At 47.4% G+C, this 15,283-nt stretch overlaps 1 protein-coding gene across 1 annotated transcript; it reads right to left on the reverse strand.

The window, feature by feature from the left end:
- Positions 1-3,134: 3,134 nt before the first annotated feature.
- On the reverse strand, positions 3,135-10,870 carry HDAC3 (histone deacetylase 3). Its single transcript, XM_009579885.1, is given in 14 exon segments — positions 3,135-3,233; positions 3,524-3,681; positions 4,030-4,109; positions 4,513-4,571; positions 4,688-4,777; positions 5,126-5,190; positions 5,427-5,500; positions 5,585-5,665; positions 5,944-6,077; positions 8,138-8,193; positions 8,288-8,344; positions 9,207-9,288; positions 10,696-10,846; positions 10,849-10,870. Coding segments are annotated over 14 exon segments (1,179 nt in total). The 3' UTR covers positions 3,135-3,163.
- Positions 10,871-15,283: the final 4,413 nt, after the last annotated feature.

The raw sequence follows: 15,283 nt of genomic DNA on the forward strand, positions 1-15,283 counted from the left end.
CCGGGAGGTGCAGGTTTGCCCGTTACCTGGGATAGCGGGGTTGGGGCAGGGGGGGTCCGGCTCACCCTGGTCCTACCCCGGCACGAGGCGTCCACGACTGGGCGATGGATGGATGGATGTTGGTCTAATGCGGCTCCAGTAGCCCCACAAATACAGGATAGCAAGTGTTATTTTTGACAGCTCTGCTGCAGTGCAAAACGACAACTATAAGGGCAAAAAAACCCCTCTACAGACTGAACTTGTTTTCTAAAAGTAAAACAAATCCACCTTTAGAAAGGCAGGTAAGACGACACTCCAGATTTCCAGCCCTGTTTCAAAACATGGGAGAGAGCCGGGCTCTGAAAAGAGGAAGCTGGGACAGCGCTGAGGGGAAGAATTGGCTGGGAGAATTGCAAGGTAAGTTCATTCCCATCTTCACAGGTAAGAGAGAATTACAAAGGGAGGAATTCCCTGTTTCCCCTGGTTTTGCTACAGCAGGTGATGAGAGCAGAGAGGGAAAGGGAACAAGCCAGCTCTCTGACACCAGGTGAGACGGCAAGCTGGAATAATATTTTCTATTCAGACAGAAGCATTTCTTTTTCACAAGTCTGGCTAGTCACTGGAGCAGCATTTTGTGTCTTCCGATTTGCAAAGAACATTTTCTTGGCTACAGTAGAAACAAATACAGCTGACCAACAGGGGCCAGAGCAGGGTCCATCCAGCCCAGTGCCCGCTCCGCAGCAGCCAAACAGCAAATGCAGGAATGGTACGAGACAGGGTAAGCACACAGCAATACTTCTCCAGAGTACTCACCCGGTCACCAACAATTTGCACCCAGAGTGTCTTTGTATTAACAACTTTGTTTTTTTTCATCCCCCAGACCCTTTTTGAAACCACATTCACGGTACCTGGTGGCAAAAGCTTGCACGGCTCAACTAGGTGTGTGCAAAGCAACCTCTTTCTTCTGAGCTGGCCACTTGCGAGTTTCATTTGATGCTCCTTTGATATCTAAATAGTTGGAGAAACTCTGTCTGACACTTGTAGTTTTACAGACCTTACAAATCCCCTCCCAGTTCTCTACCCCAGCTGAAGAATCCTCACCCATGGAGTCGTTCCTCATACAGGAGCTGTGCTATACCTTTGACCATCCTTCTCCACACCCAGTCTAATTCTACCATAACTTACTTCTCTGGGCACCTAGTGGGAGCAGCGCTGACTTACTGCCTGCTTCACGCTGTAGTTACATGAACTGCAGCTCATTTGTGGCCAAGCTTCACCTCCTCCCCACAAAGCTGCAGCCTCGGGCTGGCAGTTGCGCAAACGTCCCGACAGGAACAGGCATCGCCTGCGAACACATCAACAGACCTGGTCAAGTTGGCATCTCCCTCTGGCCCTCACCTGCCATGTTAGATACCTTCGGTTCAATACTTCTTTTTCTTTTCTCTCTCATTTTTCCACAGGTTTATTGGCAGAGACTAGACCCAAGAGGAACATCAATCCACAGAGGCCAGCACGAGCTTATTTGATAAAGGACAAGTGTCATGGACCTGGGGAGGGAGAGTGAAGAGGGAGATAGCGGCAGGTCTAAAAATGAAGAAAAATAGTCACTAATACGGGCTTTAGGAAAGTGAGACTGCAAAGAGCAGATTCTTATGGAAACTGCAACTCAAAGAAACCATGATATTTAAAACAATTGCAGGAAAGGTTTCTTGAATCAGCTCTGCACCTTTCTGCAAAGCTTTTACTGGAATCAGAAGCGTAAGCAGCAGTGTCCACCAGCCCACGTCCTCTTGTAAGGGAATTCAGGGCTCTCTCCTCATTGTGCACTGATGCTCAAGACTCACCAACATACACTTCGAGGAGCTGAATGCCCTCCATCCATTCAGACAGGTCAGACGGCAGAGGACACTACCCTGCCAGGAATGATACGCGTGTTCTCAATCCTTGGGAGGACAGGAGCCAAAAAGGTGTGAGCATTAACCAGACGAACAACAGGTCAGGTAAGAAAAATACTGCCTCTTCATTTAATGTTTAAAGACATCAGTAAACAAACAGAACAGTACAGACAGTCAGAGGCTAAACCGCTCCCGCCTCCCCAAACGGCACACTCCAAACCACGACAGGTACCAGGTGACGACTCGGGAGAAGGAGCAGCAAAGTCTGGGATTTGAGGGATGGCCGAGAGAAATCTCTGCTGTGTGAGGGCAAGACGACAGGAGTTGGAGGAAGCAGCTTCCCTCACCCACAAGCAGAGCGACGTCTCCTGGATACAGTCAAGAAGGAATGGTTTCCACTCTGAGCAAGCAGCCCAAATCTCTTGCTAACACACAGAAGGGCCATGTGTGAACTTGGAAAACACAGCTGGAAGCTACATTAGAGGTGCAAGACACACTATGTACTGACCTTGGCAGCCAAACCTCTGTTCCACAGTGATTTTAGCCTCTCGAAGAATAAAGAAAACAGGGGAGTTAGGTCCAACTCGGCAAAGTGTTGCAGTACTCGTTTGTGAATGCAAAACTGAGTACGGGGGGAATGAACAAGACTATCCTCTGCATACATTCTTCCATCCTGCTCCATCGAGCTGCTCCCTGTTCCAGGGACACTCCTGACTCCTATCCCACAACTGGCCTTGTCTTCTCAAATGGTTTTCCTTGAGCTGTGGAGCGTCAGATGGTTAGAAGGGACATCAGGAAGCAACCCTCAGTGCAGGCTTCAGAGGACAATCGACTGGGTACCTGAGTGGAGGGCCAGGGAGAGCAGGATGTATCAGGTGTTGCTGCTGAAAAGAGGCAGAGATCGTGGGCACAGCCGCTCCAGCTCCCACCTTGCTGGCAGAAGCCTGTACAGCTTTGCGGGGGTGACCGAACCAGCGCGGGTCAGGCTCTGAAGGCAGTCGCGCGGCTGCCAGCCAGTACACAGCACAGATTCGAGCGCTACTTGAATTTCCATTTCTCAGAGCGGTGACAGCTGGAACCGTGACACGTGGTGGAAAGTAAGGAACACATTTCACTGTTCTCTGCCTCCCCAGGTAGCAGAAGCCTGCAGTGGTGGTGTTTCTGCCGCCACCGTATGCAATCAAATACGAAGGGAGGGCTAACTGGCTCCTACGTGGCCCAGTTATCTGCTCCAAGCACCCATGTCCAATGCAGGACCCCCCATAGTCCAGAGCCCCACACCAGAGCCCTCAGATCTCAACGTCACTCTCTTTGTCGTTGTCGTGGTCACCGTCATAAAACTCGTTGGCAGCTTCAGGCCTGGGGGAAAGACAATCGCCATGAGCGAGGAGAGCCCTGGCACCCTTGGGGCCAGAGAAGAATGCCTAGGTCACACTGCCGAAGGTCAGGACATGCCCTGCACCCAAACACCCCATGAAGTGTTATGTGAGGAGACCACACATTTCTAGAGAGAGGCTCCCTGGATAAAACCAGAGACTCAGAAGTGACTTAGTATCTGTTCTAGGACACAAACGATCTCCAGTATATCATCTGCCTGTCTTAGCAGGGACAGAAAGGGGAGCCCATTTCTCCAGAACAAGAGCTGGTACCTGCTGTAGTTTTCCTCAGAGCCTCTCTCCTCTGGATCAGGCTCATCTGTGCGATCGTAGCTGAGCAAGTCAGAAGGGACGTCATGGATCTGCACGCTGGGAGCATGGTTCAGCATTTTCAGATTCTCAAATATCGTCTGCCTGATCTGATCCAAGTACTACATAGAAAAACCAGAGAGGGATCACCACAGTGAGATCTGGCAGTTTGCACAGAGTCACAACTGTCAGCACTGCTACTTGCCTGCATCATCTATGTGGTGGCCATGAGAAACACATCTGTGCAAAAAGCTATTTATCAGAGCAGAGGAGGTGGGAGAATTAATTCAATCACAGATACTCAAGCACATAGAAAACAGTAAGACAACCCAGCAAGGTTCTCTAATGCTATGAGACTTTCTGACATTGCAGAGGAAAGGCTCTGCTTGTTCTTTGTCACAGGACAGAAGACCAACCACAGGGCTTTGGGAGTACATAGCTGATATTGCAATAAGGCTGCAAGCACTTACCTGCCTGGAGTTCTGATTTTCAATCCTTGTACTAACATCAGGATGAAGGGTGAAGTCTGGAGCGAAGTATTCAAAGTACTCTGTGATGGAACGAGCAAGAGAGTTACAGAGGCAAGGGAGCCCAGCCACCAGCTGCTCTGCAGGGAAGCAGAGTTCACTCTCCCACAGACCTTAAAAAGCACAGTGACGTACAGCTCTGCAACCACAAGGAATTATATGAAACAACAGAGCGAGCAAAAATAATGCTCAGGTCGCTGAATAGGAAACAATCCAAATTAAATGATACATGACACAGTAAGGGTGTGCCTGCCCAGCAAAGCCTATAAGTGGGTGGCAGGAGATGACTAAGGCCATCTCTAAGATCAGAAAGAGCTGTCACTTTGGCCCTGGTCAATGCAGAATAGAAGTGTTAATTCTTCAGCTGATAGATATAACAAATACTTTAGCTCAGCTAATAAGGAAAAAAACGGAACGCCAACTCACCACTGTACGGGAGCTCTTCGCTAATTGCTTCATCTACAAGCAATGACGTTTCGTAAGTCCTGAAAACATGCAATAAGATGAGCTCAGTCCAGAGAAAGCTACATGGTGCATGCAGGGATGAAGCCCACAGCAACTGTTTAAGCAGTGACCTTCAACAAGCAGAGAAGAGACTCACCAGCATCGTGCCACATTGCGGACTGTGTAACCACCTCCTCCCAGTACCAGCAAGGGGATGTTGAAGCTCTTTACATACTCCACGCACTCCCTAGAAACCCCAAACAAAAAAATGCCAGAGCTGTTAACTGCAGCACACATTCCCTTGTCAGAAATGCCACCGTACACTCAAATACCACCACGGCTGGTGTGATACACCTGGAGTTCAGGGCTTCCACCCAGGGAAACCTGTGAACCATTGCTCTGCAGCGGCTTGTACAAAGCCTCATTCTAAGACCCCCTCCTGTCACACAAGAGTTAAAAAACCACCCAAAACTGCTGGTGTTGCTGGAAGGGCGAAGTCAAAGCTCAAGCCTCACAGCAGAGGACTCATCAGAGCCCTTCAGACTAAAGGACGGTCTTTCAACTAACTGCTCTGCCCCAGCCCCGCTGTACTTACCCATGTCCTCTTATACTGAGGTTAAAACAACCCAAACGGTCGCAACCCAGAGAATCAGCACCGCACTGGGGAACAGAAAAAGAACAACTGAATTTTTGGAACGGAGGCATTGCTTTCCAGACACACGTCAGCATCCCCACCCCTTGGCCACCCTCATTCACCAGAGGGTACAGACAGCAGCTCAGCTGGGACACACCAACCCTGACTCCCCAGGATCAGAAGGTGACACATCGACAGCAGCCCCCTCCCACCTACAGCCTCTGGAAGGGATGGACGTGCGCACAGAGGCTTGCTTTCTTACCTGCAGTACTATGCAGGTGGGCTGATAGTAATCTACCACCTGGTTAATGACTGGCTGGAAGAGGTGTTTATAACCTTTGGAGAGAAAGATTTGTCACGGCTCTGGAGCAGAAGAACCAGCAAATGCCTGGGCAAGGGGAAATGGCAGGGAACACCTACTTTGGTCATCAATGCCATCTCTTAGAGGCACGTTGAGACAGTAGTAACGACCGCTCTCTGCACCAACTTCATACATGTCACCTGGCCAGGGAAAGACAGGAGAGTCACAACAGCTCTGAGACTTCAGAGGTGTGGAAAGGCCAGATCTGGTCTGGGTTTAGATCTCTTAACCTAGCTAGGATCCCTCTTTCTTACAAATAACTATACTTCTGTTCCTCTCTAATTGCTTTCCCATGCCCTTTCTTCCATCATTTCTCCCTGCAGCTCTAATTTTGTCATTTTACACTTTTATACTCCAGCAGAGCTTCCAAAGGATTCTGAAGCGAGGCCAGGTTCACACTATAAGGGAAAATACATACCTGTACCAGGAAAGAAATAGTTCCCATATTTATGAAATGACACTGTCATGACGCGGTCCGTCAAGTAGAAAGCCTCCTGCACACCATCTCCGTGATGGATATCGATATCAATATACAGAACACGTGGGTGATATCTATTGAATACAGGAGGAAAAATAGCATTACTGTCTGCACCGCACCCAACCTCACCATTCCCCACATGCCTCAGTATCACCTAGAGGTCTGAAAACCACCGCCAACATCTACCTGCAAGCCCACTTGCCAGAAGAACTCACCTGTCCCACCCCAGGCTTATCAAATGGCTTTAGATATGTGACATTTGTATACAGTCAAGCACGCCCACCCACTAAAACATTTTCTTCTGATGTGCTTGGAAAGAGATATTAGAATAAAAGGTTTTCACATGGGGCCATAAGTATCTTGGAAAGCACATGATAAAGAGAACCTATTTTAACCACCTGGGGGTTAGAAAGCTGTGGGGTTTTGCTTCCCCTACAAACAATGTGCTGTTAGCTAATTTTTAAGAGCTCCAATGATTTTTAACCATATCAGGAGACGAAAGGTAAGACAGCCGAGGAGGAGGTAGGAACACTTACTTCCTCCACGTGCCAGTGTACTGGCAGCACTATGTCCCAGCTGGCTAGCACAAAGAACACCAGGCTGGACTAAATATACTGGAGAAGAAGTCTGCTGGGTCACAGAGACAGTGGGTGAAGAAGGGGAGATCATCACAAGTAAATGCACTGGGGTAATGGTCAAAGCTGATGTGCTGTTGAGCACTAGAGACATGGCCCTAAGCCATCCCTGCCTGCCAACTCTAGAGCTGCCCGCTCGGCTGGAGAGAACTTCTGCAACTTTTCACAAGGAAATACTGCATCCCAAAGAACAGGGGATCTGGCATCCATGCTAAAACCCTAGGGGACTGGGGAGAGACCTGAAAAAACAAGAGAACATCGAAACAAGAGAGGAGCAGCACGTGGTTCATGCCATCTGCCTTGGAACCACGGCTTTAAGTGTGTCTGCAGTGATCTGATCAAACTGGTTGATGGTGCTGACCCATGCTGATTAGCAGACCAGTACCTTGCCTCAGTCTCCCAAGAGAGACAAACTATTTAAGACAGCCCAGATTATTCATCCCGTAGACAAATGACAGCCAGGAGAAAGAGGGGATGCATACACACAGCCCTTGCACACTGGTAAATGGAGAAAGGGACCTTCTAAGAGCAGAGGCACCACAGTACTCCCATGGTGGGAAGCAAACTCAAGTATGCAGCCAGCTGCTGCAGAAATGGTTCCTGAAAACAGGGAACAAAAGAATAGGGACATATTATAATCTCCCGTAAGGAGTAACTGGGCTGTATTTGAAGCCTCTGGCATATGGGACTCATGTGAGACTAGAAAATGGGTGTGCAGAGTTACACAGCAAAGACCTGAGGTTCCAAACACAGAGCAGGGAAGACTGGCAGAGAGGAAGGAGATACAAGAAACCCCAGTACATCCCATAAGTCTAACTTTGAAAGCGAGTAAGCTTGCCACCAGTCATGTAACCATTGTCTGGTCAACCCCAAATCTTTTTTAATTCCATAACATCTTGTCTCAGATTCAGTGACAAGGACGGCATTTGAGAGTACAAAAAAAAAAAAAAAAATTTCACAGACTAATCCAAGAAATGGAAGGTATTTCTGTAACTCTTCCTCCCATTCTGAATTTATTTCTCATTTTCTATAAAGAAAAAAATAATCTGACTCTTTTTTACTCAAAGCAAGTGTCCTTTGATCATCCATGTGTTGCTCAAGTCCTGTTCTTAAACCACTCAAGCAAATCAAGAAAGATTCGAATCATTTAACTGTCTCCAGTGAGCCATAATTTGCATTTACCTACAAAAGGCTCACTGTGGCAAAAACGCTGAGACTCAGGAGACCCTGAAATGAGTATTTCACAGATGGATGAGAAATGAAATTGAAGAACTCTTCTGTATCCCTTAAGCTGCATGCAACAAAACTGGAGTCAGATATTCCAATTCTCAAGCCTCTCTTCTTGTGCCTAAAGAAGAGGCCAGGATAAAAATCAAGTTGTTGGCCTTCCTGGACTCTAGAAAAGCAAATGAGGTGGAGAACCAGAGAGAGAACAGCGAAGCAGCAGAGGGAAACCACACGCCAGCCAGGACAGTACTGCACTTGCCCCATGTCCTTACTTGAGCAGCTCCAGGATGCCGATAACTATGTCGTTAACATAACAAAACCCAGAAGCCTGCAAGACAGAGAAAACCGAATAGCGTTAGAACGGCATCAACACAAACCTGGGCCTCAAAAAGATGGAGGAATATGCAGATTTGCCTCATTACCTCAAACTTTTTGGCATGATGCAGCCCCCCTGCCCAGTTTATTGCAATATCACAAATCTAAGAAAGGAAAGATAAGTTAGTTTAAGGTGACAACGTGGTAATAACAACCTTGCACCCACTTCCCCAGTGCACCCACTTCAACCTGCCCAGCCCTGTGGCCCACAAACACCCTTCTGGCCTTTCCTTCTCCTACGGAGGCCTTTCCAAAGCTCCATCTTGGTCATTAGCCCCGACAACGGTTTTGGATACATCATGTCCATACTGGATTAGTCCTGTGCTCTACACTTCCCATTAGACCAGAAAAGATCATCTCCCACCACCACTGCTCCCCCTCCAGCCAGCAGCAGGCAGAGCACCTGGCACATACAGTTTGTTCTTGTGCTTGTTCTTTACACTCATTAGACCTTTCTCAGGTCTCCAGAAGACTCAAACCTCTGTAGTTTTTTGTGGTTTTTTTTGTTTTGTTTTTGTTTTGGGTTTTTTTTTGTTTTTGTTTTTTTGTTTGTTTGTTTGGGGTTTTTTTTACACCCTCCCGAGGGACCCTCTTCTTCAGCCCTTCTGCGTGGTCTCATTTAGCGCATTTCCATAGCAGAGACCCAGCAGCACTTTCGAGGTCTCCCAGCAGCCATTTTCACTGAGGACCCCAGGTTTGTTCTACAGCGCTAAGAGTACTTTGTGACTTTAGTACGTGCAGCATTAGCATCCTCTGACTCCCTCCAGATTAAACATCTACTAAATGGTTGCCTCTGACAGTACAGGAATGGTCTCAAGCTTAACAGTCCTCAGCACTAGGTATTTACGCTGTAACACAGCAGCGCTTGCTATGTTGTTTTACAAAACAAATCCATGAGGTTCTTAAATTGAAAACCAGTTGGCTTACACCTGTGTTTCAAAAGATAAGCACATCAGCTCAAGTTACCTTGTTGTTCAGCTGTGTTGCTCCCTGCAGGGAGGCCCCGGTATAGCGAGAGCAAAATTCAAAGAGGCCTGGAAACACTGGGCTGAAAAAGAAATTATGATTCAAATATAGAACATCTTCTCATTCCTCCCCATTTCTCCAGAGCAAAGCCAGGAATAAAACTGTCCAGGGACATTACCTGAGCAAGATCAAAACTCATTCTCTGAAAGAGTTAATCTGGGATCACTCTGACCCTGCTTGTAACACACCGAGTACCAGCAGGCGAGCAATCTGGCTGCAAACAATGGGAAACTCGGTGAATTCAATAATGATTACCAAAGCTTCCAAGCTAGTCCTGAAAACGCTCCCCTGCTCATAACGCATGCCGGCGTCTGTCCCGCAGCCCTGCTGACACGTGCCCAGAGCTAGGACACGATGCGAGACACTGCATCAGGAGAGGGGAGGACTGGTCTGCTCCTGGGCTCTCTCTCCCCTGGCTGTATCCGAAGATCCTGCCTCCGCTCTGCTCCCAAGCACACAGCCCGGCGCGCGGTATACTGCAACCGGCGCTGAACGCTGCTCTCAAAACAGCGCTAAGGTCTGATCCCTCCCACCACACAGAGCCAGCCCAGGCACCAGGAGAGCACTGAAACACGGGACATGGAGCCCGTGTCACCAGCTTGCTGGCACCATGTCACACATTTCATTCATGGACAAGCAACGGCTTAAATACTGCGGGGTTTTATTTCCCCTTTCATTTCTGGTAAGAAGATGGTTTCTGATCATCAGAGCAGCAAGGTTACAGAACAGTCTTCTGATTCTCAGCCTAAGTATTAAAAACCAGGCTATACTAATATCTTTTTGGGATAACGCTGTTCTCTAGCTCACATAACTCCTCCCGTGCTAGCACTTACAACTTTTCCCTCCACAGAATACAGAAGAACAATCTTACTCTCTGACAGCCCATATAATCCTCAACCAGACAAAGCATATTGCTATTTCCTCAGTCACCCATAGAGCCCTTCCGCACATTTTTGTCAAGTTTCACCTCTCACGAGCATTAAAGACTGGAATTGTACATTCTCAACAAGATCTCATGCAGTTTTGTACAGAAGCATGAATATCTCCTTACTTTACCTGAAAATCAGGCTCTCAAAGCTGTCCTGAATTTAACATGCACATATTAAGGTAGCTAAAATGACAGGCAATTATTTAAAAAAATAATTAGCATGTTCAAGAAGAACTGGAGGCTCTGCAAGAACAAATAGAGATACGGTCTCTAACCCAACAAGCTTACAGCATAAATATAGATCTAAAAAGGAGGACCACAATATCTAAAGAGAAGGGAATCAAGGAGGTTCCAGTAATCTGATATATACAGGAGGGACACGCACCTCATTCTGGTTAAAAACAAATAAGAAACGAGACATTCCAAAAGAGCTCTCTGGACACGAGCAATGCAGGAGCACCCTTTCCGACTGTGGGTTTGCAGGAGGCACAGAACACTCACCAGTCATCGCCCACATTGAAGGCGTTGAGGCTCTTGGTGAATCCCTGCATGTTGTTGGGACTCACTCTCTGCAGGAAGTCTATGTAGTCCTCGGAGTGGAATCGGCACATGTCATGCTGGGATGCCTGGTACGGTTTGAAAACCTTCAAGAGGAAAGGCAAGACTTATTTCCCATCCAAACTCGCGTTTGCTTTGGCTGTAAGAAATCTCAAGCTAATTGACAAACAACCTGCGTGAGGTATATCAAAAAACGTTCCAATACACTGGGTTCCTGACTTTTGTGTTCACTTAAATTCAACAAGTTGCTCCACGAAGCCTGCTTTCCTAACGATTTTTCTCTTTCAGCCATAAACCCGTCTCCTACCTCATAATAACTGCAGCTCTTGCCACATACTCTCTGATGCCTTCCTTCCTCCGCTGCACACACCCCCTCCCTTGGGCAAGCCAGAATAAACAGCTGAGTTCAAACTCCAGCTTCTTCTTCACTGGGGGGCACTATTCCCTTCTCAGTCACTGGCTTTCATACGATTTTAAGACCTTGATATAGGGGTGGTTTCAGTCCCTCTGTCAGGTTTGCCTGTAATGGGCTGATAGGTTCAAAAGTTATTTGGAGAAAGTTCACAGACAGACGGAAGAGTTGCATAAGCTTTGTTTCCTTTGGAAACCGTCAAAAAACGGTCAGGGAACTGGATGGATTCAAATTAATGTGACAATATAGGCTTGCCAGTTTGGTACTTAATGCACGTACCTCAATGTAACAGGAAGTTAAAAATTAACACCACATACCTGGCGAGAGGAAATGAAAGTTGCACTGAAATAACAGATCTTTTTTGTGTTTCCCAATTTCTCTTAATTAAAGCATGCACTTTATAGAAAAAGTGGAACGTGAGAAAAATAGTAAGATACACGAGCTTGTCTCCAAAGGGAAAATTTATCAGGGCAACTGCACCAATGTGCCCGTTTCCTGGGCTAAGCAGGAAACGTGTTAATTTTCAGAGACACAGTATTCCCTAACAAACACATCACCTCCTTTCCTGAACTGATCTGCATGCGGTATGCTGTTTTCCACATGGATGCATGGGGTTCGGTGTTTCTCGGAGGCTGCTGCCTCTGACAACTCAAAGACCGAGGATGAGGCGACTCACAAGCACGAGCCATTAGTGCAGCTGCTAAGGGTGAAGGCAAGACCTAATCCCCAGGAGGGCTCTGCACAGGAATCCAGACGGCTGATTACATCAAAAAAGCCCAAAACCAATGCACAAGAGTTATCAGAGAGAAGAAATAACTCTCACCGGATATTCAGAGACTCTCTTGGACAACAAAAAGTAGGGACGTGTGATTCAAAATGGGGGGAAAAAAAAGACCAAAAGCTTCAAGACTGACTCAGCTGCTGGCAGAAGAAGAAACCTGCCTCCCTCCACCCCTCACCCTGCTCCCAGCAATCCCACCCACCTTCCTAAGCTTTGGCACTCAGCCCCCTCTGTGCGCTGCCTCGTTTTGCTAACTCCATAGAAAACTCTGCCGGCTTTGCTGAGTTATTGAGTTGCATCAGTTCACGCAAGGATCCAACAGCTTCCAGAGGCAGCACAAGAAAGGCAGCGGGAAGACGCGGCAGAGGAGCAGGGAAGGCGAGCAGCAGGACAACCCTCTCTCTTTCAGCAACGCTGAGCCTTGGTTCACCGCGGTCTTGCGCGCTGCAGCCACAGATAAGCCGGGAAAGGCGCGAAGAGGCGAAGCCAGCTTGACAGGATAGCAGCCTTTTATTCGGAGGAGGCAGAGAGGGCGGATAGTGATGTAACCACAACACAAAGCTAACAGGACCTTTTGTAGTCACAACTGACCGTAATCCCCGCTTTTATTTGCTTGTAACTTTGCAAGTCACTGACTGTTCAGGATGAAGTCTCCCCTGCGGTTTTCAGCTTCACGATGGCATCTCGTGGAAAATACAACCCCCCAAAAGGGGTTTTAAGACTAAAAATACAGCGAAGTGTACAGCTCTGCCTGCTGCCTCATTCAGACATGGATCTGACATTTAGAAGTGTTATGTGTAAGTATCATGCTTTTTGCTGTTTCTGCAAGAAAAATCCCAACTCTAGGGAAGTTATTCATAGAACTTCATACATTTACAGCAAAATCTGAAAGATAAGTTCTGCAAAGATTCCACGTGCCCTCAGTGTACTCCAGCTGCATCCCCCTGCGAGCGCAACAGCAGGTCACCACGGCTGGATGCAATTTTGCTAGGAAATTATATTAATTACACAGGGAAGCTTTTCTAATGTTTAAACATACCAGATTTATTTTATATATTGCATCAAGAAACTGTTCCACTGGTCCATTTTAGCACCTTCCTTTAAAAACTGATACTGTGCTTTAGTTTTGGGACAGCTTATTTTCTATTTGCTTTCGCTCAATGCGTATGTCTCTCAGCACAGAAGCAGATGTGCCGGCAGTGGAAGAGCTCGAACTTGAGCCCGTGCCAAAGGCCAGGCACTTGTACAGCGCTAGAGATAATGACCAAGTTGTGCAGCACGGATGGGCAGGTACAAAGCAGCCAAGATCTAGCTTGTCCCTCTGCCCAACTTGTATCGGTTTGGCTGTTCAGACTTTACCCTAAAAAATAAAAAGCAGGAAAACTGTATTGCTATCACGCATGCAAGAATTTTGCACTTTGTCCTGCCCATGTAGTGGAGAAGACACTGTAAACATGCCAGAATTAAACCCATTGGTCTAATCCTGCTCTCTTGTGCTCACAGTGACACAACTCTGATTTTAACATTGCCTGATTCTCAGGTGCTTGAGAAGTGACCTTTAAGGACAGGCTTTTTTTGGTATCACAACAACTAAATATTTAGTCAGGTCTTTGAGGGCGCAGTCAAAGTTGGTTATAGTTTTGCTCAACGTCTAATGGTGGGGATGAGGGAACCTGCGAGGCTAATCATCATCCGGAGAAGTGCCTGGTCCAGCTGGAGAGGGACTGGTATTTGCACGTTTCTGTCTGACAGCTCTGCACGATCACCATGTTTTCACGGCAGCTCATGATTTATCCCTCAAGCATGCTGCAGATGTGAAAACACATCACCGAGACAAGTTGATCACGCTTTCTTCTCCACAGCCTCAAAATAAGCCCAACTCTATTAGCAGTTACCTGCAACCATCTACAACTGCAAGCAACAACCTACGATTGGGTTCTACAATCATTTTGAGAGCACACGCCTTCGAGTAACCTGCGGGGTCATCCAGTTCAGGCTCATGAGCAAGAGGGGAAGTGGCTGGTTTGCAGAGCATCACACGGAGCAGGGCCCGATAGCAGAAGGGTGAGGAACGCACATGGGATGCACGAGCGCAAAGAGGAAGGATGGGGGAAAGTCACAACAGGCCCTACAGATCGCAGCAATGACGGTTTTGTAGCCATTTTTCACCTCCCCTCCCCAGCGACACACGACGATGACTGTGACAGAAGCGCTCTTCACCTCTTTTAATGAGGTAATTCCCATGAAAAGACACCATAAATGCACAGATGTCCCTATATGTACATATATAAATACATACATATACGTACATAAACCCAGAAGCGCCTGGAGCTGTAGCCTACAATGTTTAGTGTAACATTCCGGGTAGGGGCCTTTCCCCAGGACACAGATCACAGGCTGCGGAGACAATAGGCAGCAGCTACACCCGGCCTCTGGATCAGACAGCACGACCTGGAACCGTGCCAGTCAGCCCAGGAATTAAATCGCTCAACCATCCGAAACAGCTTAGAAGCGATCCTGCTGCACCAAAAGCGAGAATAAGCCAACAGGAGGCAAAACAACTTGCCCCAAAACGATCAGCAGCTGCAGGTGGCATGATCTGCACATCCAAATGGGCAAAAGCCATCTCAAAAGGGGCAGAAGGGTAGAAGACTTCTACCATTCCTAAAAAAAAAGCTACATGCCCTGTACTCCCGAGAGCTTTTCATTTGTTCTGGGCTGCAAGAACGGGCAGAAAAGTGAAGCAGGATTCTAGGGAAAGGAGCATGGCTCAATCCCGCTTGCACCAAGTGAAATAAAATACTTCAAAAGAGGGGTACCACGCATTCGTAGTGATATTCCAAAACTTGTTCATTTCTTGAAAGATGAAGATTTAAGTTTTCTTTTTGATTATCGCTACTTGCTGATCACGTTTTACCAGGTTTACACAGGCTAGATTTCAGGAAGAGAAAAATCTTTCTAGCAGTAACAACTGGACTGGAGTGCACTGGACTAGGTTGCTTGAACTGACTGGGCAACAAAGACTTTGAAGAGCAGGTTGGACAATCACTTATCAAGTATGAGATGGGATTAGTGAACCCCGTTAAGGCATCAATGAATTAGCAAGCCTCCTGAGGTATTTTTTTTTTTTCCCAGCTTTACTATTCTACGATCACACAGTCTAGAGCGGTCACTGGGTCCTTCCTAGAAGGGGCTACAGACACAGAAATTTCACGTATGGTGCCCAGCGGCACTGCTGCGGCTCCAGGCACGGCACTGTAAGCACGAGTTTGAACAATTCACTGACAGCCACCGATGGTGCCTTTCAAATCAGCTCTGGGCGGTATGGTGGGGGCTCA

The sequence above is a fragment of the Fulmarus glacialis genome, unplaced genomic scaffold, assembly GCF_000690835.1.
Source record: "Fulmarus glacialis isolate BGI_N327 unplaced genomic scaffold, ASM69083v1 scaffold31326, whole genome shotgun sequence".
Lineage (NCBI taxonomy): Eukaryota > Metazoa > Chordata > Aves > Procellariiformes > Procellariidae > Fulmarus > Fulmarus glacialis.